Source organism: Boleophthalmus pectinirostris, unplaced genomic scaffold, assembly GCF_026225935.1.
Source record: "Boleophthalmus pectinirostris isolate CB_2022bp ecotype Guang Dong unplaced genomic scaffold, ASM2622593v1 HiC_scaffold_9, whole genome shotgun sequence".
Lineage (NCBI taxonomy): Eukaryota > Metazoa > Chordata > Actinopteri > Gobiiformes > Gobiidae > Boleophthalmus > Boleophthalmus pectinirostris.
In genome coordinates this window covers 23,012,141-23,040,098 of record NW_026571541.1, presented here as the reverse complement: position 1 = coordinate 23,040,098, position 27,958 = coordinate 23,012,141, and the positions used below count along the sequence as shown (strand labels likewise).

General features: G+C 38.7%; 1 protein-coding gene across 3 annotated transcripts in view; it reads left to right on the top strand.

Annotated features, from left to right (window-relative positions):
• gria4a (glutamate receptor, ionotropic, AMPA 4a) overlaps positions 1–27,958 on the top strand; it is a 175,594-nt gene that overhangs the window by 69,642 nt on the left and 77,994 nt on the right. For all 3 annotated transcript variants that reach the window (XM_020940440.2, XM_055166822.1, XM_055166823.1), the window contains exons 4-8: positions 5,144–5,196; positions 7,771–7,902; positions 14,588–14,641; positions 16,217–16,375; positions 27,767–27,934. In XM_020940440.2, the coding sequence (XP_020796099.2) occupies positions 5,144–5,196; positions 7,771–7,902; positions 14,588–14,641; positions 16,217–16,375; positions 27,767–27,934 (566 nt within the window). The remainder of the gene's footprint in view (positions 1–5,143; positions 5,197–7,770; positions 7,903–14,587; positions 14,642–16,216; positions 16,376–27,766; positions 27,935–27,958) is intronic.

Below are 27,958 nucleotides of genomic sequence, written 5' to 3'. Positions count from 1 at the left end.
CTATATTGGCCCAAAAGAAAACATATTAGCATGTTTTATAAGATTCACTTTCATTTTTTGCTCCCACATTAATTTGCTCTCCCTTCACAGCATCACAACACGATCCTCTTATGAAACTATTGCACATCGCGTCAGGTTTGTGAAGTTGTTGTGTACAGTTCAGTATCATGTTTTTGTATATTTATAGAGAAAGGTCGTGTGGGAGCATGGATGATGTAGGCTTGTGGGCTGAGCACTGGACAGAATCTTACAGCTCACCATAAGGAGGGTTCGGATAGGGCCCAGAAGGGATTGCTGAAATACTGAAACATGCGTGGATGACATCTAAAACCTGTTCAGGCATGTGTTTGGTGAGGAAACAACATTATAACAAGGAATAAAGCTACAAAACATATTTAGCATAAGATCATTAAGGATTTGGGGTTAGGAGTTAGGCTATTAGCTATATATCTTTATTAAATCAGTCTTTATTCATACTAAGGCTAAGTTGTTGTTATTGTAACGTGCATCCATATTGATTAAACATTGCATTTTAAACTGTGGTACAACCGTCAAATTAGGGCTAGAAGAAGAACTCATTTCAGTTTTAGCGTTGTTATAACTTCCATGATATATTTAGGAAAGGCCCAGATTCTAAGGGGGGAAAAATCAGTAGCGTCTTATAGAAGGATTGCATTTGTAATTCATATTCAAAAAAGAAAATACCATCCTTTCCCATCATTTTAGCATGCCATACAAGCAACAGAATACAAAACTTCTCTCATCAAGTCAAACCAGCCATGTTGGCAAAGCTCTTTGTTGTCTTGGTTACGAGTGAAGGGGAGGGGCCTGGATGCTGGAGGGCAGGGGGCTAGAGGTGAGCCGGGTGAGGCGAGTGGAGCTGAAAAGTAGCAAAGACTGATGTGCCCGGTAAGAGCAGCGGGCCAAAGAGGCAAAGAGAGGCCAGGGAGAGAGAGAGAGACAGAGAGAGACAGAGGGAGGGAGGGGTCTATGGATGTACATTTGTAGAAGAGGCCACAGATTAAGAGGAAAGAGGAGGAAAGATGGAGGCACAGGATGGATTGGTAACATTTGGGTTGTGCTCACCCGTGACTTGGCCGAGACAGGGCCCTTCATTACGGGCTCCCATCAGGCCGTGTGGCTGCTAATGTGCTGGAAAATGGGCAGTAAGGCTGTGATCTGTTTTATGCTCCGTGCTCCACTCCACACAAACGTCTCACATGTGATAGTGCGCTTAAATATGGGCTCCGGAGGGTGTTTGTTATCCGTGCAGGGGTCAGTGTAAAGGCAGGTACAAGGACTATAGAAGCTTTCTTCAGCTTTCTACAGTTTTAAGCTATACATTGTTGGCCACTGTAGGCAAATCTGTTTGAATGTTTTTAAATGTAATATAGGACAATATTGCTACCTCTAGTCCCATTAATTAATTCATTTTTTGTTTACATTTGGCACTTACAGATTAAAGATGCACTAAGTAACTCTGCAACAACACCTGTCAGATGTTATTGTTTTGTCTAGAATGTTCCACGGTATGGCATTAAACTCTCCATGGAGACAACTAGGTGATGCCATCAAGTCAAGTTCCAGGTTTGATCAGTGGAAAGGCAAGCTCCCTAGTAGGAAGGCACACTATTCAAGGTCTTGAGAATTAAAAACACCAATAATAGAATAAATGAAAGACAGATACGTCTAATGCAGGGGTGGGCAAACTACGGCCCGGGGTCCATATGCGGCTCTTTAATCTTTTTAATCTGGCCCGCAAAAGTTGAATAATAATAATAATGATTTTCAGTTTTTTAAAAGTCATTTCAATAAATAGTAAATACTGTTGGACTTTAAAGATTGATATTTTGTTGTAATGTTTTGCAATGATTTTCAAATATAGGATATTTCAATAACATGGGATATGTTTTGTACATATCCCATATTATTGTTTTCTTTAATGAAGTGGATTACCAAAAAACTCCATCCATCTGCTCCTGGTCCGGCTATTCCATCAAATTTTAGAACCCTTTGTGGCCCACGAGTCAAAAACTTTGCCCACCCCTGGTCTAATATCATACTGTGGAACATTCCAGACAAAACAATAACATTTTCATAAAAAATAATTCCCTCTTTCCCAGTACATTAGAGTGTGATCTTTGATAACCTTTCAGGCAATATTGAACTATAAATAAATGAGCATTTCATAACAGTTTCAGCTCCAATTGGACTGCTAGGTCTCTTTTATTTCCAGCTCACGTTCTTGTAAACATATTTCATTTTTTATGCTGAATCCTGTCAAGTTATCACATTAACTCTTAGCTGCTATTACTAACTTCACTATTTCGCAACTGACTTTTTAGGGTTTTCATTGTGTAAATGGAAAATGATGAAATTTTTATATGGCGCTTTTCCACCTTCAAGGCACTCAAAGCACTTAACATCAAGAAACCACTCACCCATTCACACACATGTACAGTACATGCATAAACCAGTGTACACAGACACTGGGAGCAAGGCGGGTTAAGTGTCTTGCCCAAGGACACAGCCACAGCATGCAATCTTTGGATCAATGGACAAACACACTACCAACTGAGCTTCTTTAATGTAATAACTGCTTGCCACTTCCTGTTTATATTTTTACATGACAAAGTACTTGTGTCTGATTGGCTGTTTCACTAGTTCAGGTGTACCTAATAAAGTGTCCAGAGTGCATGTACTGTGAAAGTATATTTCATTCCTCAGTCGTGACAGAACACGTGTTGGCCACTGCTTTACTTAACATCTGTGCTTTATTCGAGACATTCTTACTTGCGATCACTTCTGAGACTGAGCGGTATTATTATTATCATTTCTCACTTCTTTGCAGTGAAGAGACAGCTGTTTGGTGCAAAACGCTCTCATTAATTCCTACTCTAGTTACCCCCTGTTGCTATAGCGCCATGTTATCTCTGTAAGTCCATCCATTCTTTTCCTATTAACCGCTGCCCACCATCATTCAGCACACAAACTTTTCAGGCAGTCTTTTCATTTTTTCTTACCATCTAAAATTAATAACTGCCCAGAAACTCCCAAATGAGTTATCTTAAAGTTCACAGCTAAAAAGAGCATTGGTGACACTTTCTTTTTCAATAAAATGTCAGTATTAACTTTGTCACGGCTGATAATATGTGGTTCATTTTTAAAGCGTCTCTTTGATTAAGTGCTTTTGTCTCATGATAAAGTTACAAGCCCTAATTGGTACGTTACGGAGAGAGGTCATTTGTCCAGTACTTTGCTTTGGTTAATTTGATCAGAAACGCTTAAATACCAAGGAGGAATACTGCGACATACTGGACTTATGTGTGAGACTATGTGCTTTAAAGGGGCATTATGTAACTTTTTCTGGTAGGATGTTTGAATTTTACCTGTTTCCATAGTGATTGGTTTGCTTGCAAAGTCCTACAGTGTGCATTTAACTTGTCCAAATTGCATTTATTTAATTTTAGTTTTTTTATTGCTTAAAAAAAAACTTTGAAACACAAGCATTCTTATGATATGGACTTGCTTCTTCAAAGATCTGACCTGTAACTTGACCTGGTGGCATCACTTGTGTCTCCTTGGAAATACATATGTTTATTGCCATACTGGAACATTCTGTTGAAAAGTTACATAGTGGACCTTTAAAGGCACTATATTATGCAAAACTGACTTTTGTGAGCTTTAAGCCACAAGTTGTTACCTCCTCAAAAACATACCAGGAGTTTTTTCATTCACACATGTTTGAGTAATCCTTTATTATTAGTCTGTCTACATCTCCAAAGCTCAAAGTTTTCAAGTTAAAGGGACAGTTCGGAATTTTTGACATAGGGCCTCATTTCCTAGTGAACCAGAATGTTGGAGATGTGTGGAGACACTTTAAAATATTCCATCCAGTCCTTGTATTTGCAGAGGTTGCTGGGGCTAGGCTAGTGCATGTCAATCGGCATAGTTAGCCTGTTAATAAAACAGTCTTACCCACTCCACAAAGCACCCGAAGCAAAGAATTATTATGCCAGACTATCAATGTAAATGTCTGTGTTGATAGAATAATGTATGAAATAAAACTAACCTTGCATCACATGAATTTTCGCATGTTGAGGGACTATTTTCTCATATATCAGTCCGCCGCTGACAAGCTTTCTATCAGGAAGTACAACTCACTGCTGCTGCTCAGACATAAATCCTTCAAATGTAAGGTTGGTTTTACTTCTAAAATTATTCTATCAACACAGACATTTACATCGACTGTCTGGTGTAATAATAGATTTGCTTCGGGTGCTGTGTTGGCAGGCTAACTGTGCCCATTGACATGCTCTAGCCTAGCACCAGCGACCTCTGCAAATATAAGGACTGGATGGAATATTTTAAAAGTGTCTCCACACGTCTCCAACACTCTGGCTCACTAGGAAATGAGGCCCTATGTCTAAAATTCCAAACTGTACCTTTGATAGTTCCTTTTATCTTTAATCTAGCAGAAATGGCCAACTCCAGGCTGAAATTATCGAAATGATTCTAGTGAAGGTATATGGAGTTTAAAAACACAGTGGAGCACTTCCTGTATGGAACAATGGACCAGCTCAACAACAGGGTGTTTTCAGTTTGAGAGAAGAACTCAGCCTAAATATACAGGGTGTGTGTGTTAAACATGTGTGAATGAAACAATACAAAACTCCAGGTATGTTTTTTGGTGAGGTAACAACAGTATAACAGATAAGAAATTGTGTAAAATGGTCCCTGCAATTCATGTGAAGTCACGTTTGCATTCTCACAAAGGACTTATTTTGTTCCATCAATCTAACTTCCGATAATGATTACCGTCGACAAACTTTTGATAAAACTAAATGTATAATCTACGAGTTGTGTTTAAGTAGAAATCAGCCATTTATTTTCATATTGTCTATTCTAAAAAGGTGATTGTAAAGTGTAGAATTGCTAACTGCACTTTTGTATTCCCATAATTGACAATTACAGAAGCATTTATCTGAGCAGGCTCCGGTGATATGATTTTAGGCCATAATACCCAGGTCTAATACCAAGCAACAAAACTCATTTATTTAAATTGTTTGGTTTCTATTATTACCCAGTGCAGTTTGTGTCTAACGTCTTTTTCCCTTTCTTTTTCTTCTCCTCTTTTGTCTAGGTTATGCAATCCTGCAGGCAATTATGGAGAGAGCAGGGCAGAACGGCTGGCAGGTCAGTACCACTTTCTCTGGAGTCAAGCCAAAATGACACACACAATACATCTCATAACCTTGTGTTTTACCAGATCCATGGGACTTCTTTAAAGCAATTCTGATTATAATGGATTGATTGCTGAAGTTTAAAGGTCCTATATTAAAAATTGATTCTTGTGAGCTTTGAGCCATGTTATAATGCTGTTACCTCATCAAAAACATACTGAGTTGAGTTTTGTTTCATTCCATTCACACATATTTGAGTAACCATTATTATTTTTCTGTCTACAAAGCTTAAAATGCTCTATTCCACCATGTGATGTCATCAAGTAGGGGTGGGCGATATCTTGATATTTAAAATATATTGAGATATTTTTTAAACACGATATGGATTTTGACATATTGTATATATATATATATATATATATATATATATATATATATATATATATATATATATATATATATATATATATATATATACACATATATATCGATATAATGCTTATATTCAATTCTGATTCTCTGTCACAAAGAGAACACTCATTTTCCACTGAGTCGTGTCCTTTAGTCCAAAAGAAACTGAACTGCATCAGCAGCACAAGGAGCTCGCTGTTTATGCAAATGTGCCATGTGGTTTTAAGTTTTGTTTCTGTAAAACGTAAACACATTAAACACATTATAATGTCAAATGGGCTGATGTGGCTCTATAGTCGTTATGCTTTATATGTTGTAACGTTTGGTAATGTAATGTCTATTTAAGCAGAAGATTTTAATGAATATCTGCTGCAGTGTAACTTGTACAATAGTGTTTGTTTGATCTGCAGTGGATTGTGGGATACCTCATAGCTCCTTACTGCTGGACAGGAACATGGATCTGTTAAAATAAGGAACCTCCTGAGCTTCCTCTGCTAAAGGAGCTCAAGGTTATTGTACAATTAACAGAGTTAATGCAAAGATGAGCTTTAGTTGAGTTGTTTTATTTATGAAGGAAAAGGCGGCAACATGTATTATTTCTTTTATTTTACAGTTAAATTATTATTTATGTAATTATTGATGATGATTGAATGATTGATTTTTTGTAATCTTTAATGTGGCAGAAGCACTTTGTTCCTGTATGAGCTGCCAACCTCTTGCACTTTAAATTAAAAAATAAAAAATAAAAAAGACTTGGTTGAATTTGGCAGATTTGTTTTTGCAGTAATTTTGGGGGATTATTTTTTCTGTACAGATATCAAGATATGATATATATCATATATTGATATATATTTTTTGCTCCATATCACCAAGCCCTATCATCAAACAGTAGTTTAATGTTAATAGCTACACCTCTTACGTTTAGTTCAGTAGAGATTGGCAATTCAGGTCTAAAAGTATCTAAATGATTTTAGTTAAGGTGTATGGAGTTTAAAAACATCACAAAATGGAGAAAAGTGTTTTGAGGTTGACCCAGAAACTCAGAATAAAAATGCAGAGTTTATGTGTTGAACATGTGTGAATGAAACAAAACACAACTCCAGGTATACTTTGGTTGAAGTAACTACAAACTAGAGTAATATGGGTCCTTAATAAGCTTATTTCCTCATTAGATGGGGGCAACACATGTGACATAAGAGGAGGTTCTAGGTCAGCAAATAAATCTCCAACATTTTTTGTTTTATTAAAGGCTCACTCTGTAACTTTTCTGGTGGAGAGTCCACTACCTACTTATCTCCATGGCATGGTTGCACCCATCAGTGCCTCCTCTCAATTTAATTTCTCTCCAGCAACCAGGTCAGGTACCGGAGTACACTAGATGGTTTGCGTGAACCCCAGAAGTTGTAGACCGCGCACTGGCCAATTAGTGAAGAGCTGTGAAGCCATGACTGGGTCCCTTTTTGTGGTACAAGCACAACAGTAAACAAATCAGTCGAGATGTAGACAAAGCCATACATTCTGTGTTGGCAATGATTTCCGAGATCGAGGATGTAAAGGCGGAACAAAGAGAATGTTTGGTGAATTTTATCAAAGGGAAAGACGTTATTGCCCGTCTTTCTATGGGATTTGGGAAAAGCTTAATATACCAGTTAGCCCCGTTAGCAGCACTTTACATACATCGTGACCAAATAGCAGCGATTGGTTAAATGAAAAAAGTACCCGCCTACCGACGAGCGAACAAATCCTAATGCTGCGAGGTCAGACGGTTTCTACGAAGTGAAACCAGCTGATGAGTCTTGAGGTCAGAATAAGTCCACTGCTAGAATGCATTTGTATTGTCTGATAATGAGGAAGGGCACGTTAGCTTTACTAAAGGTTGTAAAATGTGCTGATAAACACATTGCAGTGAATAATTAGGATGGTTGGAATGCATAAGGTAAGCAAGGAAAAACTTTGGGCCACTGCCAACAGTAAAATTCAGGTACAGCACCTTTAAGTCAAATTTCATACGGTCAGAAAAATGACACCCACACACAACTTTTCTTCACAAACTGCCTGGTGTAAAACTATAATACATATTTACCACAGATATTATCCCATGAAAGTAAATAATAACTGTAAAAGCATCCCTGTACATTGAGTCCTTGTTTTTGTGTTTGTTCGTACACATGTACAGGTGAGTGCGATCTGCGTGGAGAGTTTCAATGAGGCTGCGTACAGGAGGCTGCTGGAGGATCTGGACAGACGTCAGGAGAGGAAGTTTGTGATCGACCTGGAGCCCGAAAGACTACAGAGCATACTCGAGCAGGTAATGTGTGAACCTGTCTAATGGAACAGAGGAGAGGTGTTCAATCACTGTGGATGTTATCAGAAACAGCTTTGATTAAATATGAAAGTATACAGTAGATTTAAACATAAGGAAAGTAAGGCGAGTTTATTTGCAGCACACAGTTTGTACATATTACACACTACATGGTAAATATGTAAAAAAGAAATGTCAAATCAATTCCCAATCAAAAATAAATTACCTATTGATATTTTCTAGTGACATCAAGCTGGGGGTGTTCTACATGCATCCCTATTGGCATGATTTTCATCAGTTACCATGGGGACAGAGTGCACACATTAGCAAAAACAGCCAAAATATAAAACCTGTTAAGGTGTTTGATTTTTGACAAAAAGGTGAGAGTGACTAACTAAAAATAACTAAAATTTGATTGGCTAATGTTAATGTAACGCTGGCTTGTGACTGAGATTTTATGTGTGAGAGACTTTTTTAACAGCACAAAATCATCTTTCTTGTTGTAGTTCTTGATAACTCAGTTCTTTATGGTCTGATTATGGAAGATAATTTTTTCCATTAGATTCTGAATTTTAAATGCCGTTGAATTTCTCACTGTGAATTTTTTAACTCTGAACTCTGATGTTTGAAAATGTACACTTAAAATTTCATCAGCTGCCATTCAGAATAAAACTAATTCAAAGAGTTTAAATTCAGTATTAAAAAAGAAAATCAACTTTTAAATGCTCAGCACAGATATTTTCAAGCCCTCAAATTGAACAGTCAAAATTCAGAGTGTAAAATTTCACAACAAAGATTCAAGGTGCCAAGGCAGAAGCATTTATCCTGTGTGAGTGAGGAGGACAGAGGCTGTTTCCTATTGGCTGTTCTCACCTGTGGGCGGGGTTTGATGTTTCAGTGAGGCTAATTCTGACCAATCAGATCACCATTTCCTGCTTGTTTCTAAATTTTATCAGATCACTTTGGATCGATTGCCTTGGTGTCTTGGATCTTTGTTGTGAAATTTTTTCACTGCGAATTTGACTGTTAAATTTGATGGCTTGAAAATATTTATGCTGAATATTTAAAAGGTGACTTAAAATGTCACTTAAAATTTCATCAACTGCCAACATGATTTTTTAGGGTTAAAAAATTCAAAGTGAGAAATTCAACAGCATTTAAAATTCAGAATCTAATGGAAAAAAAATTTCTTCCATACAGATTGCAATGGAAAAAAAAAGTTAAGATTAAAGTCTCAAGTAACAGAGCTTCAGACAGAGTAGTGCTTTCAGTTAGCTTCACATCCCCAGGGAATGTCAGTAGGTAGAGTTTTCAGTACAATACAGCTAGTATTTCAGACTTGGAGATTGCTTTTCTTCTTTTTGCATGTGAAATACCTGCACATAGAATACCACTTGGACTGCAATAATAAGACAGACAGACAAGACAGACAGATAGATTACTACAGTGTAAAATGTTACTTCAACCTTTTTAGCAATTTGCAGTAAAAGCTCTTAAAGCATGTGAATTATTGGTATAGTTTATAGTATATATTCAACTACCATCACCTGTCACTAGTGGCTCATAATATCAGAAAACCAGCGCCCATCCTCACCTGTCAAGAGGCATTTCTGACAGATGGCGACGCAGTATACAGTGCGGGTTATTACAGCGTGTGTGTTATTACAGACATTGAATATATTTTTACTGCAAAGATATAGTCCATGGCAAGAAAGAGGGGAGCGGGAGTCTGCTGTGTGGATGTCTTATTCTTTTATAGAGTGACCTTTCTCAGCCACAGATTTTGTAATAAAATAAGACAATTCTGAATTTATTTCCGAAGTACCCTGCTTAGAACCAACCTTTAGTTCTGTCTTGAGAAGTTTTAAAACTTTAAAGAAATGTTTTTTTGCAGTACAGAAGTTGAGGACTCGTGTGCGCGTGGGTATATGAGGAGAACCTTTAGAGTTATTTTACTTTCCTAAAATCTCGTATTTATTGACCATCGTTTAAAGGTTGTATAGAGGATTTTCCAAGGAACGAGAAATCCACCGACTGTTTGTCCTTTTTCAAATGTTGCGCATGCGTGAAACCACCCCCCCTCCCCTACGTAGAAACGCCTTCTCCCGCCTCCTCTTTACGCCAGAAACAGGTTTGTTTACAGCCGGTGCTGCACATGACTTGTAAACAACTAACTACAGTGTTGGTTAGGCAAGGCGGAGAAGTGAGGAGCGGGGGGAGCGGGTGTGCGGACATTTCGTTCGCGGACGAGAAGTGAGGAGCAGGGAGAAGAGCGGAGCAGGGAGAGAGGAGAGGAGAGAGAGGAGAGGGGAGCGGTGCGCGGAGATTCCGTGCCCGGAGAAGGAGTGAGGAGCAGGGGAAGAGCGGAACGGGCAGCGGGGACAGGAGCAGGAAAGGGGTGCAGAGAAGGTGCGTGGAGATTCAGTGCGAATGAACTAGCTACAACACGCAGCAGCAAGCGGACTCTTTCTTTGCCTTGAAAATTACGTTTTCAGACATAGGATATCGCTTTCGTGTCCTGAAAAACGTTTGACTAGCTCTTGGAAATAAAGTAAGTTTTCATAATAAGCAGAAGTGACCTGTCCAGGAGTAATTTGGCGACCAATGCGTCAGTCTTCAGACCCTGCGTCTGCTTCTGTCGCGCCATCGCTGGAATGAATCTATAAGAATCACCTTAGTTTGGGTTCTTCGCTGCTTTTCCCCTTGTCTTCTTCTTTCAGCGACCTCAAAAACGGACTTTCTTTTGCGGCTAACTGCTCCTGGATTCTTGTCTGCCATTGCAACAAACTTTGTGCGAACTGCGAGGAAGATATAGGTCAAAAAAAGCCGCTAAGAACTGTTGCGTTGGTGGAGTAAACAGCGTCTGTGCGGCTTGCGTCTGTGGACTGCGTGACAGGCGTACGTAAACCACGTACCGGCGGCGCGCAGGCAAGTCAGTTACGCTAGAAACGTAGGGAGATTGATTGACAGCCTGTCAGCTAACAGATAACGAGGCAGTGTCGTTATCTATTGGCAAATGTTTAGCTGGCCCCACCACGTCCAGAGTTGATGAATTTTTATTCTCTTTTTTTTGGTCATCATAATTACAAGGCTACTGCACCTCTATAATGCTATCATTGACAACTTGAAACAAAAAAAAAACAAAAAAATCCTCCATACAACCTTTAAATGAAATCCTGAGCTTCTCTTCCCCTTTTCTTTGAGGTCAGTTTGAAATCGTTACCAGCTCACTGCTGCTCTTCAGTAAGGATCTATAATAAGCTGTAAATATAGTATTTCAGTGAAGTAAATTGTCTTGTTTTTGATTATTTTTGCTTGTATTTTGGTGAACTGGATGTATGCCAGCCAAGTGTTTGTAGTCAGAAAGATCGAGCTGTAATCAGGGCAGTCCTGCATGATGTCACCATCTACTTGAAATTATAGTGATCATTGGGGCCAGGACATACACATTTTTATGCATTTTTGACCAGAAAACTGCAAATATACCTAATTTGGACTAAAAAAACAAAAAAAACTAAAACAAAACAAAAACACACAAAACACCATATACACAGTTTAGTAGCATAAAATGGTTAAATAAATAAATAAAATTAAATAAGGATAAAGAAAAAATAATGTGTCCATGTTAGCTTTTCTTTCTGATTTCATTTTAACATAAACCACTAGGGCTGCTTAACTTTAATTGAGTTTGAATTCAGTAATTTCTAGTGATGAATTGTCTTGACATTTTGCCTTAAGTGGCTAAATGTCTGTCTTGCTTATGCTCAGGAAATGAACATTAAAAGCCGTCAAACTGAAAATCAAGATTGATTAATATGAGGAAAATAATCATGATACATTTACTTTTTCGTGTATGATCCTTACTTATGAGTTACAAGTCTTTCCCTATCTTTAAAAACTAAAGCTTTCAAAACACACGTCAAATCAATCCACGTTGTTAGCTTGTCTTTCAGTGCTCTCTATTTATCATAATCCTAAACAAGCTCCCTCTTTCTTATTCTCATTCACAAATTTGAGTCGACACACGCTCAGACAGGCTTCATGCTAATTGGCCTGTGTGATGAGACAGGCCCACGCTCACACAGAGATCTCCTCACAGCAGCCCAGGCTCTGCAGCGCACGCTTTGGCTACTCTCCCTCAGAGCACAGACAGGAACGGGGATTGTCTATAGGCCTGCCAGCTGCACCCAGAGAGCGAGGGAGGGAGAAGGGAGAGACGGAGGGAGAAGGAGAAAGAGGAGGGAGAGAGAGAAGGAGGGAGAGGACAGTGAGGGGTAGAGAGAATGGGACAGAGAGAGGGAGAGAGATGGAGAGAGTGAGGAAGGAAGAGGACAGTGAAGGGTAGAGAGAGATGGAGAGAGGGTGGGGGAGAGAGAGTGGGAGAGGGAGAGAGAGAAAGTGAGGGGGAGAGAGATGGAGAGAGGAGGGAGAGGATGGTGAGGGGTAGAGAGAGACAGCTTGGGACAGAGAGGGTGAGAGCTGGACAGAGGAAGGAGAGAATGAGGGAGAGAGGGAGGGACAGAGTGGGGGGTACAGGGAGGGAGGGAGAGAGGGGGACAGAGAGGAGGGAGGTGTAGAGAGAGACAGAGTGGGAGAGAGACAGAGAGAGGAAGAAGAGAGTGGGAGAGGGAGGGAGCAAGAGTGAGGGGCAGAGAGAGGGAGGATAGAGTGGGAGAGGGAGGGAGAAAGAGTGAGGGCCAGAGAGATGGAGAGAGGAGGGAAAGGAAAGTTAGGGGTAAAGAGAGACAGCTTGGGACAGACAGGGTGAGAGACGGAGAGAGAGAGATAGAGAGAGAATGGGACAGAGAGAGGGAGAGAAGGAGAGGGAGAAGGAGAGAGAGGGAGGGACAGAGTGAGAGTGGGACAGAGAGAGGGAGAAAGAAAGGAGAGAGTGATGGATAGAGAGAGTGGGGGAGAGAGCGATGGGGAGAGGGAGGGAGGGAGGGAGGAAGGGATGGGGAGGGAAGGAGAGAGGAAGGAGAGAGTGGGGGAGAGAGAGTGGGTGATGGAAGGAGAGAGAGAGTGGGGGAAGGAGGGAGAGAGGGAGTGGGAGAGAGAGTGAGGGAGAGAGAGAGACAGTGATGGTGAGAGAGAATGAGGCAGAGAAAGAAAAATAAATTGAAAAAATATTGAAATAATGATATATGGTATCATTTAATGTGATGATACAGTATTGATATCGGGAACTGTTGTATCGATATATCAGCAAGAGTTTTTTTGGTATATTTTACAAGATTATTTTGTTATAGTGCTAGTTTTGTTACTTGTTTAGAGGAAGGAATCTTATTTATGCAACACATTTGATATATTTTCACTGTTTTGATGATTAAAATGTTTGTATTTCATATATCACAAGGATTAACAAAGACATTTATTATCACCGCCATGATTTTGCCTTTAATTTATTAAACTGTATTGAATCGAAAGTGGACTGTATTGAGGTATGTATCGTATCGGCAACTTCTTAATGATACCGAGCCCTAAAGGAAGTTTAAAGAGAGACAGATAGAGACAGTAAGATGAAAGAAAGAGAAGAGAATGGAAAGAGAGAGACACAGGGAGGGAGAGAGCTGTGTGGAGAAATCGATTAATTACCCAGATACAGAGTGGGGTGGGATTTTGATACAGCAAATATGATTAACACGAGGTACAGTGGATTTCTGGTTGAAAATGTCACTGCGGCTCTGTTGGCTTTAGTTGTATTTTCCTAGAACTTTAATTACTTAGATGTCCACATTGGCACATTGAGTGTTTAGCCTATATTTATTTTCTTCAACCTGAAACCATGCAACGTTTGTATCTTTGATGATATAATACTAAAATAAAAGTAAAGAAGTAGTACAAAACTGGAGCTTTCCTGAATTATTTTAGAATGCTCTTTGCCTATATCAGAACACACTATAAAAAGAGATTTATTTAAAGGTCCTATATGACGCAAAGTTGACTCTTGTGAGTTTCTTGGACTCTCTGAGATATGTTTTGTTTCATTCACACGTTTGAGTTATTCTGCATTATTAGTTTGTCTACATCTCTAAAACTCAACATGCTCAGTCCCACCTCTGATCTACCAAGTTATAACTGCTTCCTTTTACTTTTTGCTCAATAGAAATGGCCAATTCCTGGGTTATAATTATCCAAATGATTCTAGTGAACGTGTATATGAAGTTTAAAAACACAAATGAGCACTTCCTGTATTACCTCATGACATCACAAGGTGGAACGAACAACAGAACTCAGTCTAAATATGAATGTGAATGGAACAAAACCCATAGACGTGGTGTGTTGGTGTATTGATCCTCTATTGAGTCTGAATTTTTTGTTTTGGACCAACTCTGCTGAAAAGATGTGAAAAGTTTTATCTTAAAAAAGTTGTTAGAAGTAAAAGTGGACAGAACAAGGTGAATGTAAGGTCAAATTGCTTGTATATACAGGGCCCCTTGAACCAGATAAATTTTAGCTGCAAAGAGTTTGACATGAGTTTGTTCAGGTATAGTGGAGTTTTTCATTAAATATGGATGATGTTTATAGTACTTTTTGTGTTTTGTAATTCTCAATGGATAAATGTATTGAACTCATAAACAAAGCTCTACCTGAAACTGAAATGGTGTCCTTATTATTGTACCTTATTATACTGCATTCATAGTAAAGATCTGAATGAGTCCAGTAATGTTTTCTCTGTGTGTGTTTGCAGGCTGTGAGTGTGGGGAAGCACGTGAAGGGTTACCATTACATCATTGCAAATCTGGTAAGCACTTCTTCTGCCATATGGGTTTGGGAACATTTTAGCTACAGGAATGTCTAATACAGTAATTGTGCGATGTTATATTAGAGGTAGAACAATCAGTTGAGCAATTTATCTGGCCAATATTTGCTCTTTATAGTGTATTCCAATCGGCCTTAAAGGTGTAACTTGTCTGGTAGAGGGTTTGTCAAATGCTTTTCTTCATGGAGATGTCATTCGTCTGTCTGAAATGTTCCTCACTATCACATTAATACAGCTCTACCTTACATTTATTCAATTACAGGTGTTTTTTTTTTAGCTCAAAAATACCTAGAAAAACAGGCATTCTGACTGTAAACGGGGTTGCCTCTCCGTAGATCAGACCTGTAACTTGGTCTGATTTAATGCCATACTGTGAAACATTCCAGACAAAGCAATAACATATACATGGAGAAAAACATTTGGCAGACCGTCTACCAGAAACGTTACACAATGCACCTTTAAATCTCCAGCACAGGCCAGTATTGTGTTTTGGTCGACCTGCTGCCTAAAGAGTACACACAAAGCCTTATTTGAACACTTTATTGCAAGGGGATAACACAGTACAAAACACGACTACACTGCTAGAAGTCTACTTTTACGAACTTTCCACTAAATGTTGTTCCATCGTAAAAAAAATATTTGTTAAATATAGTCTATTAATTACACTTTAGATTTTGACTATCAAAAACACTATGGCCACACCTTTTTCGTGCTCTCTTAAAAAGAGAAAAGAAAAAGAAAACTGTACAGCTCTCTTTCTTACAGAAGCCCTGGGAGGCAAGAAGCAAAAAATAAACCCAAAAAAACAAAAGGGAAAAAAAAGAAAAAGAAAAAAATACAAAAGGCAGGTCATTTGGGCTCTATTTTCTAAGTGTTTTTTGTTGTTGTTGTTGTTGTTTTTGCATTAACTATTTTTTTTTTCTAAAAAAAAAAAAATAATTCTGAAGACAAAAAAAAAGGTATTTATTTATTTAGTTTTTTAGAAAATAGAGCCCAAATGACCTGCCTCTATTTTTTTTTCTCTTGCCCCTCAGGGCTTCTGTACTTTCTGACTCCTCACTGTTACTGTATTTATGTGTTATGTTTATTGTGTTAAAAAAGAAATACCCTATGCTGCCCTCTGTTGGTTACATCACATGTTAATTAAAACCCTCTATTTTGGCCAGATCAGGTTTTAAACAGTTGTAAACTACACTTCGCTGTTCCTTGGGTGATCAAGACAGTTTGAAAAACATAAGTGAAATCATATTGGAGCTCCTTTAATAATCAGGGTTTAGGATTCTGGACATGTTTGCTTTATATTCTCACTTTCTCAAATGGATGCCTCTTCCAGCTCTTCTCTTCTCTGCGTGAAGTCTTAGCAGTGGACAGAGGTGCATATAAAGAAGGGGTATACATAATCAGGCATACTGCAGTAGCATGTGGAGTTTGGATAAGAAGTGAAGATGCACCCTCTCTGTCTTTCTCTCTCTTTCTCTCTCGCCTATTGCCTAAGGCTGTGGGCCCACTCTGCCTTTTTACTTTCACTCACTTTCTCCTCTCTTCTTATTGTACCAGGGTTTTAAGGACATATCTTTAGAGCGCTTCATGCACGGAGGGGCCAACGTGACCGGATTCCAGCTGGTGGACTTCAGTAAGCCAATCGTTATTAAACTAATGCAGCGCTGGAACAAACTGGATCAGAGGGAGTACCCAGGATCAGAGAGCCCACCCAAGGTACTTAAAACATGACATCTTATTATCAAATACACGCTTTTGGCACACGCTATGACTCCAATCATTTTCTTTTCTTTTAACTTTCAGTGTTATTTTACTGACACAATTACAAATCAATATAACCACCAGCCATAATATTATGACCACAGACAAGTTACAGAAATAACACAACTCTTCATCATCTAGATCAGGGTGTCAAACTCAAATTCTCAGAGGGCCTAAATTAAAAACTAGGACTAAGTCGTGGGCCAAGCTAAATATTTATTGAACATTTTAACAGCATCTGCATGTTTTCTGTTCTTTCAAGATATGTAATGTTAAACCTTTTCTTATTAAAATAAATGCGTAATAATAGTTTTGCTTATATATTGATTCCAGAACAAGCATAATATAAAATACTAACAAAATTTGGTAACACTTTAGTTTAGGGACCACATATTAAGAGCTAACTAAGTGGTAATCAGTTTGCTAATTAGCTGTTACTTAGCTATTAGTTGGTATTAATCAAACACACTAATGCTTATTAAGATTTCAGTGTATATACAAAAACACTGATTGTAATCTCCACTACTTTAATGGGAAGAAATTAGTTAATGGATTAGTACTCGCAAAATACGGCCTTAGACAAAAATGCATTGAAAGTACTTTATAAATATTAGCAAAGACATAATTAAGCACTTATTATGCATTTTACTATTAACTAGCTATTAATATGTGGTCCCTAATCTAAAGTGTTACCCAAAATTTTTTATAAATAATAATGTCTCTATAGCTTGTCTTTCGCCGGCGGGCCAGCTCTAATACATATTTGATATGATCTTGCGGGCCAAATCTAATTACAATGATGGCCAAATTTTGCCCCCGGGCCTGAGTTTGACATATGGGGTGGCAGTAGATCAGTTGGTAGAGCATTCGCCCACTGATCTAAAGGTTGGCGGTTCGAATCCAGCTCTCAACATAAACATCACAGGTTGAGCGGTCAGATCCACTGACCCACAGGTTGGCTGGTGTGATTCCAGCTCCCACAGATGAATGCTGTCGTTGTGTCCTTGGGCAAGACACTTAACCCACCTTGCCCACAGTGTCTGCGTACACTGGTGTATGAATGTGTGTGTGAATGGGTGAGTGGTTCCTTGTTGTAAAGGGCTTTGAAGGTGGAAAAGCGCTATAGAAAAATGTGACCATTTACCATATCTGATCTAGATCATGCAAAATTGTGAGCTTTAAGCCATGTTAAAACATTGTTACCTCCTTAAAAACATGTGAAGTGTTTTGTTTCTTTCACACATGTTTGAGTAGCCCTTTATTATTACTCTGAATGTTCTAAAAATAAATGTTGATAAATAAATGTATCTTGAAATAAATGAAACAAAACACAACTCCAGGTATGTTTGTGATGAGGAAAAAACATTATAACATAGATCAGAAAATAGCCTAATATTGGCTATTTTTATTATTTGGCATTATTGATTGGTTAGTATACTGTATCTCCCACCTTTAAAAGTAAGCGAATATTTTGAAGTTGAATTTTTAGAACTACATGTCACTTATAATTCATTGGTTGGTGTGTGGGGGCTCTTATGAAAGGGCAGCACTGAGTTTGTTTTGGGGTTTATTGTAAGAGGACACACGCATTAGTCTGTGTTAGTTTATGTCCATTTCCTCTCATTTGTTGTTTGGAGAATTTTGTGAGTAAATTGCACTGAACTTGAACAGAACGTGATATTGATCCATAAATACAGCCTGTGATGAAGCTGAGTTTGGTGGCACAGGGAGTACAGGGATTTTAGAGAGCTATGGACCAAACTGGATGACAGGGTGAAGTGTATCCAAAATTGTTTGAGGTGTTCTTAGTTTGCAGAGGTCAGTATTTATTCAACAAAAATAGGAACATGGATGGATGAAATAAGGCAGATAATAGGCAGATGGTTGTAATGTTTTGCCTGTAATTGAAAGTGCTGTATTTGTATCTTACATATTCACCTCAATGAGTTTATAAACACTTTTCACATATTTCAGAAGACAATTTTGCCATCACAGTAATGCTCATGAGAACTAGATCTCATAAGACCTCAGAAGCTCAGCAAGGCAGGGCGTGGTTAGTACTTGGATGGGAGACAGCTGGAAAAATCAGGTGCCACAGTGGAGCACTAGTGTTGTTGTGTTCCTAAGTGTTCTTGAACTGGCTCAGGATTTGGACAAAATGGATTCCACACATGTGATTACAAAAATAGATATTTAATAAAAATAGGGTGCAAGCAAAGTTGTGGCTGCATGATGGAGAGGAGAGAAGAAAGATGGCAGTCTCCAGCGGCAAGATTTAAAGGTGGGGGACCACACCCACAATCAGGTGCAGCTCGGTATGTTGGCCCTCCCACACTCTGGAATCAGGAAAGGAGGGGGGAGAGAGCTAGCCTGATTCATGAGCCGGTTTCACTTCATTGAAAGTGTCTGACCTCGCAGCATTAGAATTTGTTCGCTCGACTGTAGGCGGGTGCTTTTTTCATTTAACCAGTCGCTGCTATTTGGTCTTGACGTATGTAATGCGCCGCTAACGGGGCTAACTGGTATATTAAGCTTTTCCCAAATCCCGTAGGAAGAAGGACAATAACGTCTTTCCCCTCAATAAAATTCACCAAACATTCTCTTTGTTTTGGCTTTAAATCCTTGATTTCGGGAACCGTTGCCAACACAGAATGTATGGATCTTCGCTGATTGGTTGGTGCCCGAACTTGCACTTGCGTTTTTTTTTTGCGAACCGTCTAGTGTATTCTGATTTCTGACCTAGTCACTGTAGAGAAATTAAATTGAGTAGGTGACATCAGCCTGGCTAGGAGAGCGTCAGCAGCACAAACATGCACCCACAAAGTACAGACCCAAGCTGAGGTCTTAACTCTAGGCAAGATACTTCACCCGCATTGCCTAGTATGACTGTGATGTGTGTGTGAGTTATGGTGGTGTTTGGCGGGGCCTCAGTTCTGTCAGAGTGCCCGAAGTGGCTGTGGCTATAATTGTATCTTACTACCACCAAGTGTGAAGTGAATGAATAATGCACTGTAAAGCACTGGATTAATTTCCTGATTCTTGGACAATAAAAGTCTCTATAATTAGATGCAGACAGAAAACAACAGTCTCATTTTGACCTCAAGAGCTCAAATACACGGAAAACTGTTGGGTAGTAGTAAGGATACCCTGACAGCTTATAGCTTTGGATATGGATTGATTAGTATACCCTGACAAATATTCAGTTTTTTAATATTTAAACAATATTTTATCAGTTATTTTGATGTTTCTCCATTTCACTGACATGTAACTCATTTTACACCATCGCTAAGAACGCCATCTGTATCCACTGCTTCTTTATTCCTCCCCTCACACCTCTATTGACTCGGCTCTGACCTGAAGCCATTTGTGCATACATTAGGGGGAAATATGTCCACCCACCTATTAAAAATACATAATGCTGCAGTTCTGCGGTGTGCGCTCGGGCTGGAGAATGACCAGGGCCGGCCCACCCCTCTCTCCCCGAACATCTCCTCTGCTCATTAGTGCAGGCTCCTTTGAAAGCTCCTCTCCTTTATAATGAATCCACCACACCTTGTTTCATGTAGGCCTATATAGCTCTCATCTTGTGCACTCGCATACTTTCTCTTCTTTGTAATTACACTGATGCTAGGTGTTCAACAGAGCGAAACATTCTGCGCTGGAATGGTCAATAGTGGCTTTCTACAGTCTCCGCAGTGTTTCCAATTGTGGTTCTTGTTTAAGAAATAGAGATTGCAGGGAGATTCAGTTATCACACTGCTGGATCATTGCTTCAGTGTTTTGTTGTCATTTAACCTCGCAAGTAGTGGATAGGGATTCTTGATAAGCCTATGTTGTTTACTGTATACTCAAATGGCTGCACAAAATGGAATAAATAAAAGTATTCAGTGTAAAAAAAGTTGCAATGTTTATTACTAAACTCTGCAAGAATGTTATGGTATTGAGACTGTATGCGATCCCTGCATGTGGTCCAAATGTATGTGTGTGATAGAATATAACAAGACAATGCATTATTCATATGTTACAAATAGGGCAGTGCAATTCATCAAATTTTAATCAACTTGTGATTGAATAGTTTGCAAATCTCAATTATTGGCCCAGGAGTTTTAAGCAACAGATCTGCAGCCAATCCCATGGCACTTGAGTGGAAAGAATTCAGTTTAATTCAAGAATTAAAAAGTGATGCCTTCTCTATGTGCATTAATCATATTATTAAAAATGCAATTGGATAGAAAATGGTTATGGATTAAAAACAGTTTAAAGTGCAACTAAACACATAAACTCCTCCCACAAGCACATTTCAAATAGAGCTGATAACTTGGGCACTTGAAAGAAGCCTATTAAAAAGAGTGAAGGGAAAGAAAGGAATAGTGTGATTGGTATGCACAAGTATGCACACTTCAAACTCCAGAAACACATGGCTGTAATGAGGGCAGTCATGTGTGATGTCATGTAGTACTTAAAAATGATATAACCACTGGAGGCTCTCATTTTTAGAACAGCTGCAAGTGCCTCCGCCCAATTTCATTTCTCTCCAGCGACTAGGTCAGGAATCGGAATACACTAGATGGTTTCCAAGAACCCTGGAAGTGCGAGTTTGGGCACCAGCCAATCAGCAAAGAGTCATACATTCTGTGTTGGCAACAATTCCCGAGATCAAGGATTTTAAACCGGAATAAAGAGAATGTTCTGTGAATTTTATCAAGGGGAAAGACGTTATTGCCCTTCTTCCTACAGGATTTGGGAATACACCAGTTGGCCCCTTTACTGGCGCATTACATACGTCACAACCAAATAGCAATGATTGGTTCAATTTTAAAAAAGTACCCACCTACAGTCGAGCGAACAAATCCTAATGCTGCGAGGTCAGATGGTTTCCACGAACTGAAACTGACTGATGAATCAGGCTAGCAAATTTACAGTTTTTGCCCAAAAATTACTAGTAGGATTGATAAAATAACATAGACAAAATTCTTAAAAGGTTGGGTTAGTGTATTTGCCATTTCTAGTGCACCGGGAGACATTCAAAACACCCAAATGAATAAAACAATGAACACAAAATAGACGAATCATTATATATATATACTGAGTTTAGTAGCAAAAACAAGTTTCATGTTTAGTTCCATTTTAACTAATTTCTTTGCCATATTGCCCCATAAGCAAGTTAGCAACTCTGTTTATAATCCTCACTATTTTTGGCTCTAGAATAAGTGTCCAAAAAGCCCCATTGCACTTGTGGTCTCCCGCTGGTTTATCTTATGTGATCCTTGGTCTTACTGACTGACAGTTTGAGTGTGTCTGTGCCAGTGTGGAAATCATGTCCAACAGGCTGGCTCCAGTCTGCGGCCCTGCTCTCTGACTGCACAACAGATGTTCAGCTATACTCCACACCAGCCAACCATAGCAAGACTTCTACTGCAGCCAATGGGATTATATGAAGCTACAGAAACCCTAATAACATTTTCTGTTAGAAGAGATTTGACCTGGTGAGCCCTCATCTGTTATATGTACAGGTCTGTGTTTAATTTGAGCTCACTTATGGACTCCTGCAGTGATCCCTTCAAGGCCAATGTAGATTGAACTATTACTGCTGGTATGAAGATTCATTTAAACCATAGCGAAGCAGACTCCTGACCGTGTCCTTTTGTCCAGTTGGAACACTTTTATACAGGAATTTGTTAGGTCAAACGTTATCCAACTTAGACTGACTTCAGTTTGGTTATTTTAGTTTTGCTTTATGTAGTATATCTTCAGATGTATAACTTTGTTCGTCAGGTTATGGAGGCTTCCACAGTTCTTTTCTTAGCGAGCAGATTTACAGTAAATACTTTATTGTTTATTCTATCATAGGTTTGGTATTGTCTGGTGTGAAGTAAGGCATGCATGCTTGTGAAATGAGAAGTAAGAAGTGTCTTTGTTAAGCTGTTACTTATACTGTATGCAAATAATGGTCAAGTCTGTAAAGTAATTTTTGCATAATATCCTCTCTTTTTTTCATTTAATATCTTCAGAGTTAATGGACTCATCTTAGGTTGCATTTGCACACGTTAACAGGTTCCTTTGTACTCCAGGTTCAGTCCCATCCTAGCCATGTTATACTTTCAAGTGTAGTCCTGTAGTTTACAGGTGCTGTAAAACTACCTCATTTATATTGTGTTAAAAACATGAAAAAACAAAAACGGTCCAAATGAATTCATCCCTTTCCTGACGCATTCCTAATATTCTGAATATTCACTGTGATGATGTTGTAAGTGTTGTCACAGCTTCCAGAGGCTGGAGTGGAGTATTGCTGTCAAGGTAATGCTAATGACAACAACTAACATGTTAACTTCCTGGTTTGTGGACAGTAAAACATTGTAAAAATTAGAGACAGCACACAGAGGTCTCAATTTTACTTAATTACACCGCCCCTATAATACAATCTGTGAGCACTGTTGACTTTGTTGCTTCTGTAGCTCCTGCTCTCCTACAGCACATAATAGACTTGCTCTATGATACAGACCCAGGCATAGAACATGGAGATATGGGCACATGTGCGGGTTATCGGCGTGCCGTTCTTCACTCGGGGGACGCTCTTAATTATGTAATCATGGCTCTTAGAAGCACCTGATGGCGTCTCATCAGTGACTAGCAGCTGCATCCATGGCACTCCACTTTATTAATGTGTGTTTACATGCGGATCACATTACTGCTAAAGTGGATTCTGAATTAGACCCATACAACACACTCCCTCCACCCGCCTCGCTGCAGCTTAATCAATGACCTTTTAATATTGCCTTTTGATTGTTATGGTGAAATTGCTTCACCTCTGACTTGGGATAAACAGTTTTAATCATATAACAGAAATAAACAACAGATGCCCCGCACAGTGCTGGAGGCTAATTGGAGCGGTGTTAAAGCGTAAGCTGGGTTCGCCCTGAGCCATGCTGTAGCCTTGGGCGCTGTCTCACTTTGGTCTAATAATATTCGGCGTGAAGTGCACAGTAGGGACATGTCCTCTCCACGCGCTCTGGACTAGAATCTAGAAGCTATTCCAACCATCAATCAAAATCTCTTAACTGTGTGAGTGCGAGTCTGCCGAAATGAGATCTGGTATTTTTCATTTTGTTGAAGCGTAATGAAAGTGATCACCAGGCCGATGAGGTGATGGATTAAAATTTCCCCAAAATTCAGTCACTGTCAGGGAACTTCTAATCAAAGCCGATCCCGGGGAGATTTGCACATTTTGGGTAACTTTGTGTATGAAGTTTTAGAGCAAATGGATAAAGTAGAAGTACTTGTTAAGTTAGGTTTTAAAGGATTTTTAGGCCAGTGTGTCCATTTTTAGGAGTTGTCAAAGCCAGTTTCATCTGATATAAGAAGGTGGTATAGTTTTCCTACATTTCTGCTACATCTATTAGGTTAGACAATAGGTTCACAATCACAGGGTCCTTTGTGATTCAATACAGTTTAACTTACATGCACCATAATACCAATGATGCTGTAATGCTGTGAAATTTCACCTGACATTACATATCACATGTTTAAAGAATAGTACTTGTCAACTGCATTTTGTTATGCTACTTGATCATGATACTATATCAGTATTTTTGGCTAGTGTTTTGTTGTAAGTCCCACACAGAATGACTGGATACTGGGTAATGATATTTTTATGAATTTGATGAAATGACAAAACATGGAGACAAAGAGGCGCTAGAATGGGGTCACAAATTGATTATTCAAAATGAAAGTTTTTGTAACTGCATAAAAAGAGAAATTCATCTGAAAGTATTCTGCACATCATGTCATATTTTTCCTGTTTATTTGAGTTGAAGAACACAAATGACAAAAATAGGTTATAAACTTAAACTTAAACTATTCCTGATTTATTATGTAATAAAGTATGTTTCTTTTGCCCCAGATATATTGTAAAACTATCTTAGGGTCAAAATGAGACTGCTGAATCCCAGTCTAGACAATAAAAATTGGTAGCCTACAGCCATTTTAATTGACAAATAGTAAGCCATAACTAATATACAGTAAAAGTTTAAGCACCAATTCCAAGTGCATCAGTGCCTGAAGGTGCTTGTGTCCTCTCTGTGGGAAAAACAAAAACATAACTCCCTGGATTAGAATTTCACAGTCGTCATGTGTCAAGTCCCATGCCTTAAGGCTTCTTTAGTTTCAAAGGGAAAGATGAAAGAGGGAATCGGTGAGTAGAAATCCTTCCAAAAACAGAGCTGAGAATCAAATGCGGGTAGCTCTATGGTACCTGTACAGTCCTGTGGGGGCATCCATGCATCTCCTCTTCGTCAGTCCTCCTTTGCTCACAGCTCCTCTCCACATGCTGGTTGCTGCCATGATGTGAAGGCAGCCCGCGGAGAGCTTGACTGCCTCTGCCTGTGCGGTGCTGGGAGTCTGAGTTCTGGATGGGTACTGCGTGCGGGTGTGTGTGGGTGGCTCTCTGTTTTCTCTAATGAAATTGTCAAATCTGTCAGGTCTTTATTTAAGGGCAGATTATCTCTCGTGTGTATCTGGAAGTGTCTGACTAAAATTGCAAATCTTTCCATGGTAGTGTATTATTTTTCAATTGCGGTCATACATCTCAAGCTCTTTAAACAGCGCAAATGGGTAATCTCTGGGTAAATTTTTCCTGCTCTGTATAGTACACACTGGGACTATAGTCGACAAAAGAAATTATTATTTGACTAAAGACAGTCACTTAGTTGAATAAAAAGGAGAAGTAGCAAAAGCTTTCAAAACTATTTAATGCAAAAACAGCTATTTATGCAGAATGAATACTAGGAAACAGCTTAAAGGTCCTATTACACTAAACTGACTCTTGTGAGCTTTAAGCAATGTTATAATGTTATCTTATTAAAAACACACCTGGAGTTATGTTTTGTTTCATTCACACATGGTTTGAGTGAGCCTTTATGTTTAGTCGGTCTACATCTCCAGAGCTCAAAATGCTCTGTTCCACCTTGTGATGTCATCAAGCGCTGCTCAGTCTGTAACCTAAATGCACAGAAATGCTTCAGTTAGACTGTATGATAACTGTACGCTAAGTGATGCATTAAACAGCTCGCATTTTGTTTCCTCATCAAAAACATAGGTAGAGTTGTATTTTGTTTCATTCACAAATGTTTAACAAACAATCCCTGCACATTTAGGCCAAGATCTTCTCTCAAATGGAAAACACATTGTTCCACCTGTGCTCCATTGTGTTTTTAAACGCCATACTAGAGCCCGAACGCAAAACAGTGTGGTGCAGGACACATTTTGAAGGCTCATTGCAGGTGGGATGATAAACTGCAGTCCCGCAAACTAAACATGAGTGTAAAGAAAAATATACAAATGATTAATGTATGCGTATCATACATAATTCGTACTGGATATTTTATTTGGTATTAATAAAACATTTTAAGCAGACTAAATTGGTCTAATCTTTGCACATTTTAAACAATTCCTTTCCGCTTCTCCGTGTTTGATAGAGCTTAAGAAAGCGAACGTCCCCAATTTGTGAGATTTGCAGGCGGGAGCGGGAATGAAAATTACAATTCTTTGTGGGCATGAGCAGGACTGAAAATTCTGTCCCACGCAGACCTCTACTCCATACACCTACTGAACTAAAGGTAAAAGGTAGCTGTTTACTGTAAAACTACCACTACATGACATTATAAGGTGAAACAGAGCATTTTGAGATTTGGAGATGTAGACAGACTAATAATAAAGGACAATTCAAACATGTGTAAATGAAACAGGACATAACTCCAGGTATAAATCTCATAAGAGTCAATTTTGTGTAATATAGGACCTTTGAAGTTGCAGCTAAGTGGAGCTTATGTTTCCTTACCATATTGGACTTTGCATACATGTGCTTGATTGATTTAATAAGCATAATTTATCATATTTACTGGCCACTTCTAATTCCTCTATAGAAAATGAAATACTGCCTCCTTCTCCCACAACATTTCTCATGAAGTTTGCTATTAGACTGATTAGTTTCCAATCATATTCTCATTTTTTGTAGTCAAGTATATTCTGATTGTTGTTTTTGATGAATGCTTTTCCAAAACGACAGAAGCTGTGTGTTTATGTCACCTTAATGACTTTAAGATGGGGCACAGGCTGTATTTGAGAACTATAAGACTGTTGGGCCCGGGCATGTTTACAGCCATCTTACATTTACACTGGTGTTGATTGATTTCTATGGTGTTAAAGTGTGGAAGTCAAATAAAAGTCAGACTGTTCCCATAGATTAAGGGCTTGTCTGCTGCTTTGCATACCTCAGCTCTTTGCAGATTGGACGCTTAGATCAAATGGGGTCTTCCCACAGATCCTTAAGAAGCTTAGTCACCTTTTTTTGTAACATTAAAGGGACATTTTTTATTAGATTTTTTTTTTCTCTATGTCTCTATCATTGTGGATGAAACATGGTTAATTCACACACTATATGGACTTGTTCTGTTTATTCATTTATTTATTTTAGTGCTTTTTTTTTTCGTCTTTGGTTCCTTTAAAAGTGCATTGTGTAAATTTTCTGGTAGTGGGTCCACCAAATGCTTTTCTTCATGGGAATGTTATTGCTTTGTCTGGAATGTTTCACAGTATGGCATTAAACCTTTCTATCTTCATGGAGACCAAACCAGAAGTTACATGTCAGATCTGTGGTGAGGCAACGCTGCTCACAGTCAGAACACCTGTTTTTCTAGATATTTTTGAGCTGTAAAACCACCTGCAATTTAATAAATGTAAAGTAGAGCTGTTTAATGTGATACTGTGGAATAATCCAGGCAGAGCAATGACATATCCATAGAATCAAGCAGGTGACGGACCCCCAACCAAAAAGTTACATAGTGCGCCTTTAATATGCTGTATTGACTTGAAAAACTGTTCCTATAGTGGTGGCAGTTTTACTTTATTTTATTTTTGCTAATATATGATGATGAGGATGAGCTATGGAACATCTTCACTCAAAAACTTTTTATCCAGTTGACAGAATAAAATTCTTCTTTTGCCATTTTATTTTGGCAATGTATTTATTATGATTTTGGTTTAATTATTTATTTATTATCAGGGAAACCATATGCATTTTGTTGTCTTGTCATGCAGTTGATGCCATATATTTGCAAAATTACACCGTTTTTGTTTGTTTGTTTACAGTATTTATAGTCTTGTGTGTATTGCTCTCAGTCACTTCACATATCAGTGGTGTCTTTTTTTTTTTTTTTTTTTTTACTAGATTTGCTAGATAAAATACATTTTAGGAAATTATAAAATAGAACTTCTATTCATAACTTTAATATTTAAAGACTTAACTATTCCATATTGCTCTAATCACATTTTACTTGTATTTTCCTCTAGTACACGTCGTCCCTTACCTATGACGGTGTCCTTGTGATGGCTGAGGCTTTCCGAACTCTAAGGCGGCAGAAGATTGACATCAGTCGCCGTGGCAATGCTGGCGACTGTTTGGCGAATCCGGCTGCTCCGTGGAATCAGGGCATTGACATGGAGCGAGCTCTCAAACAGGTAAGAGTAACTATGCACAGTTTA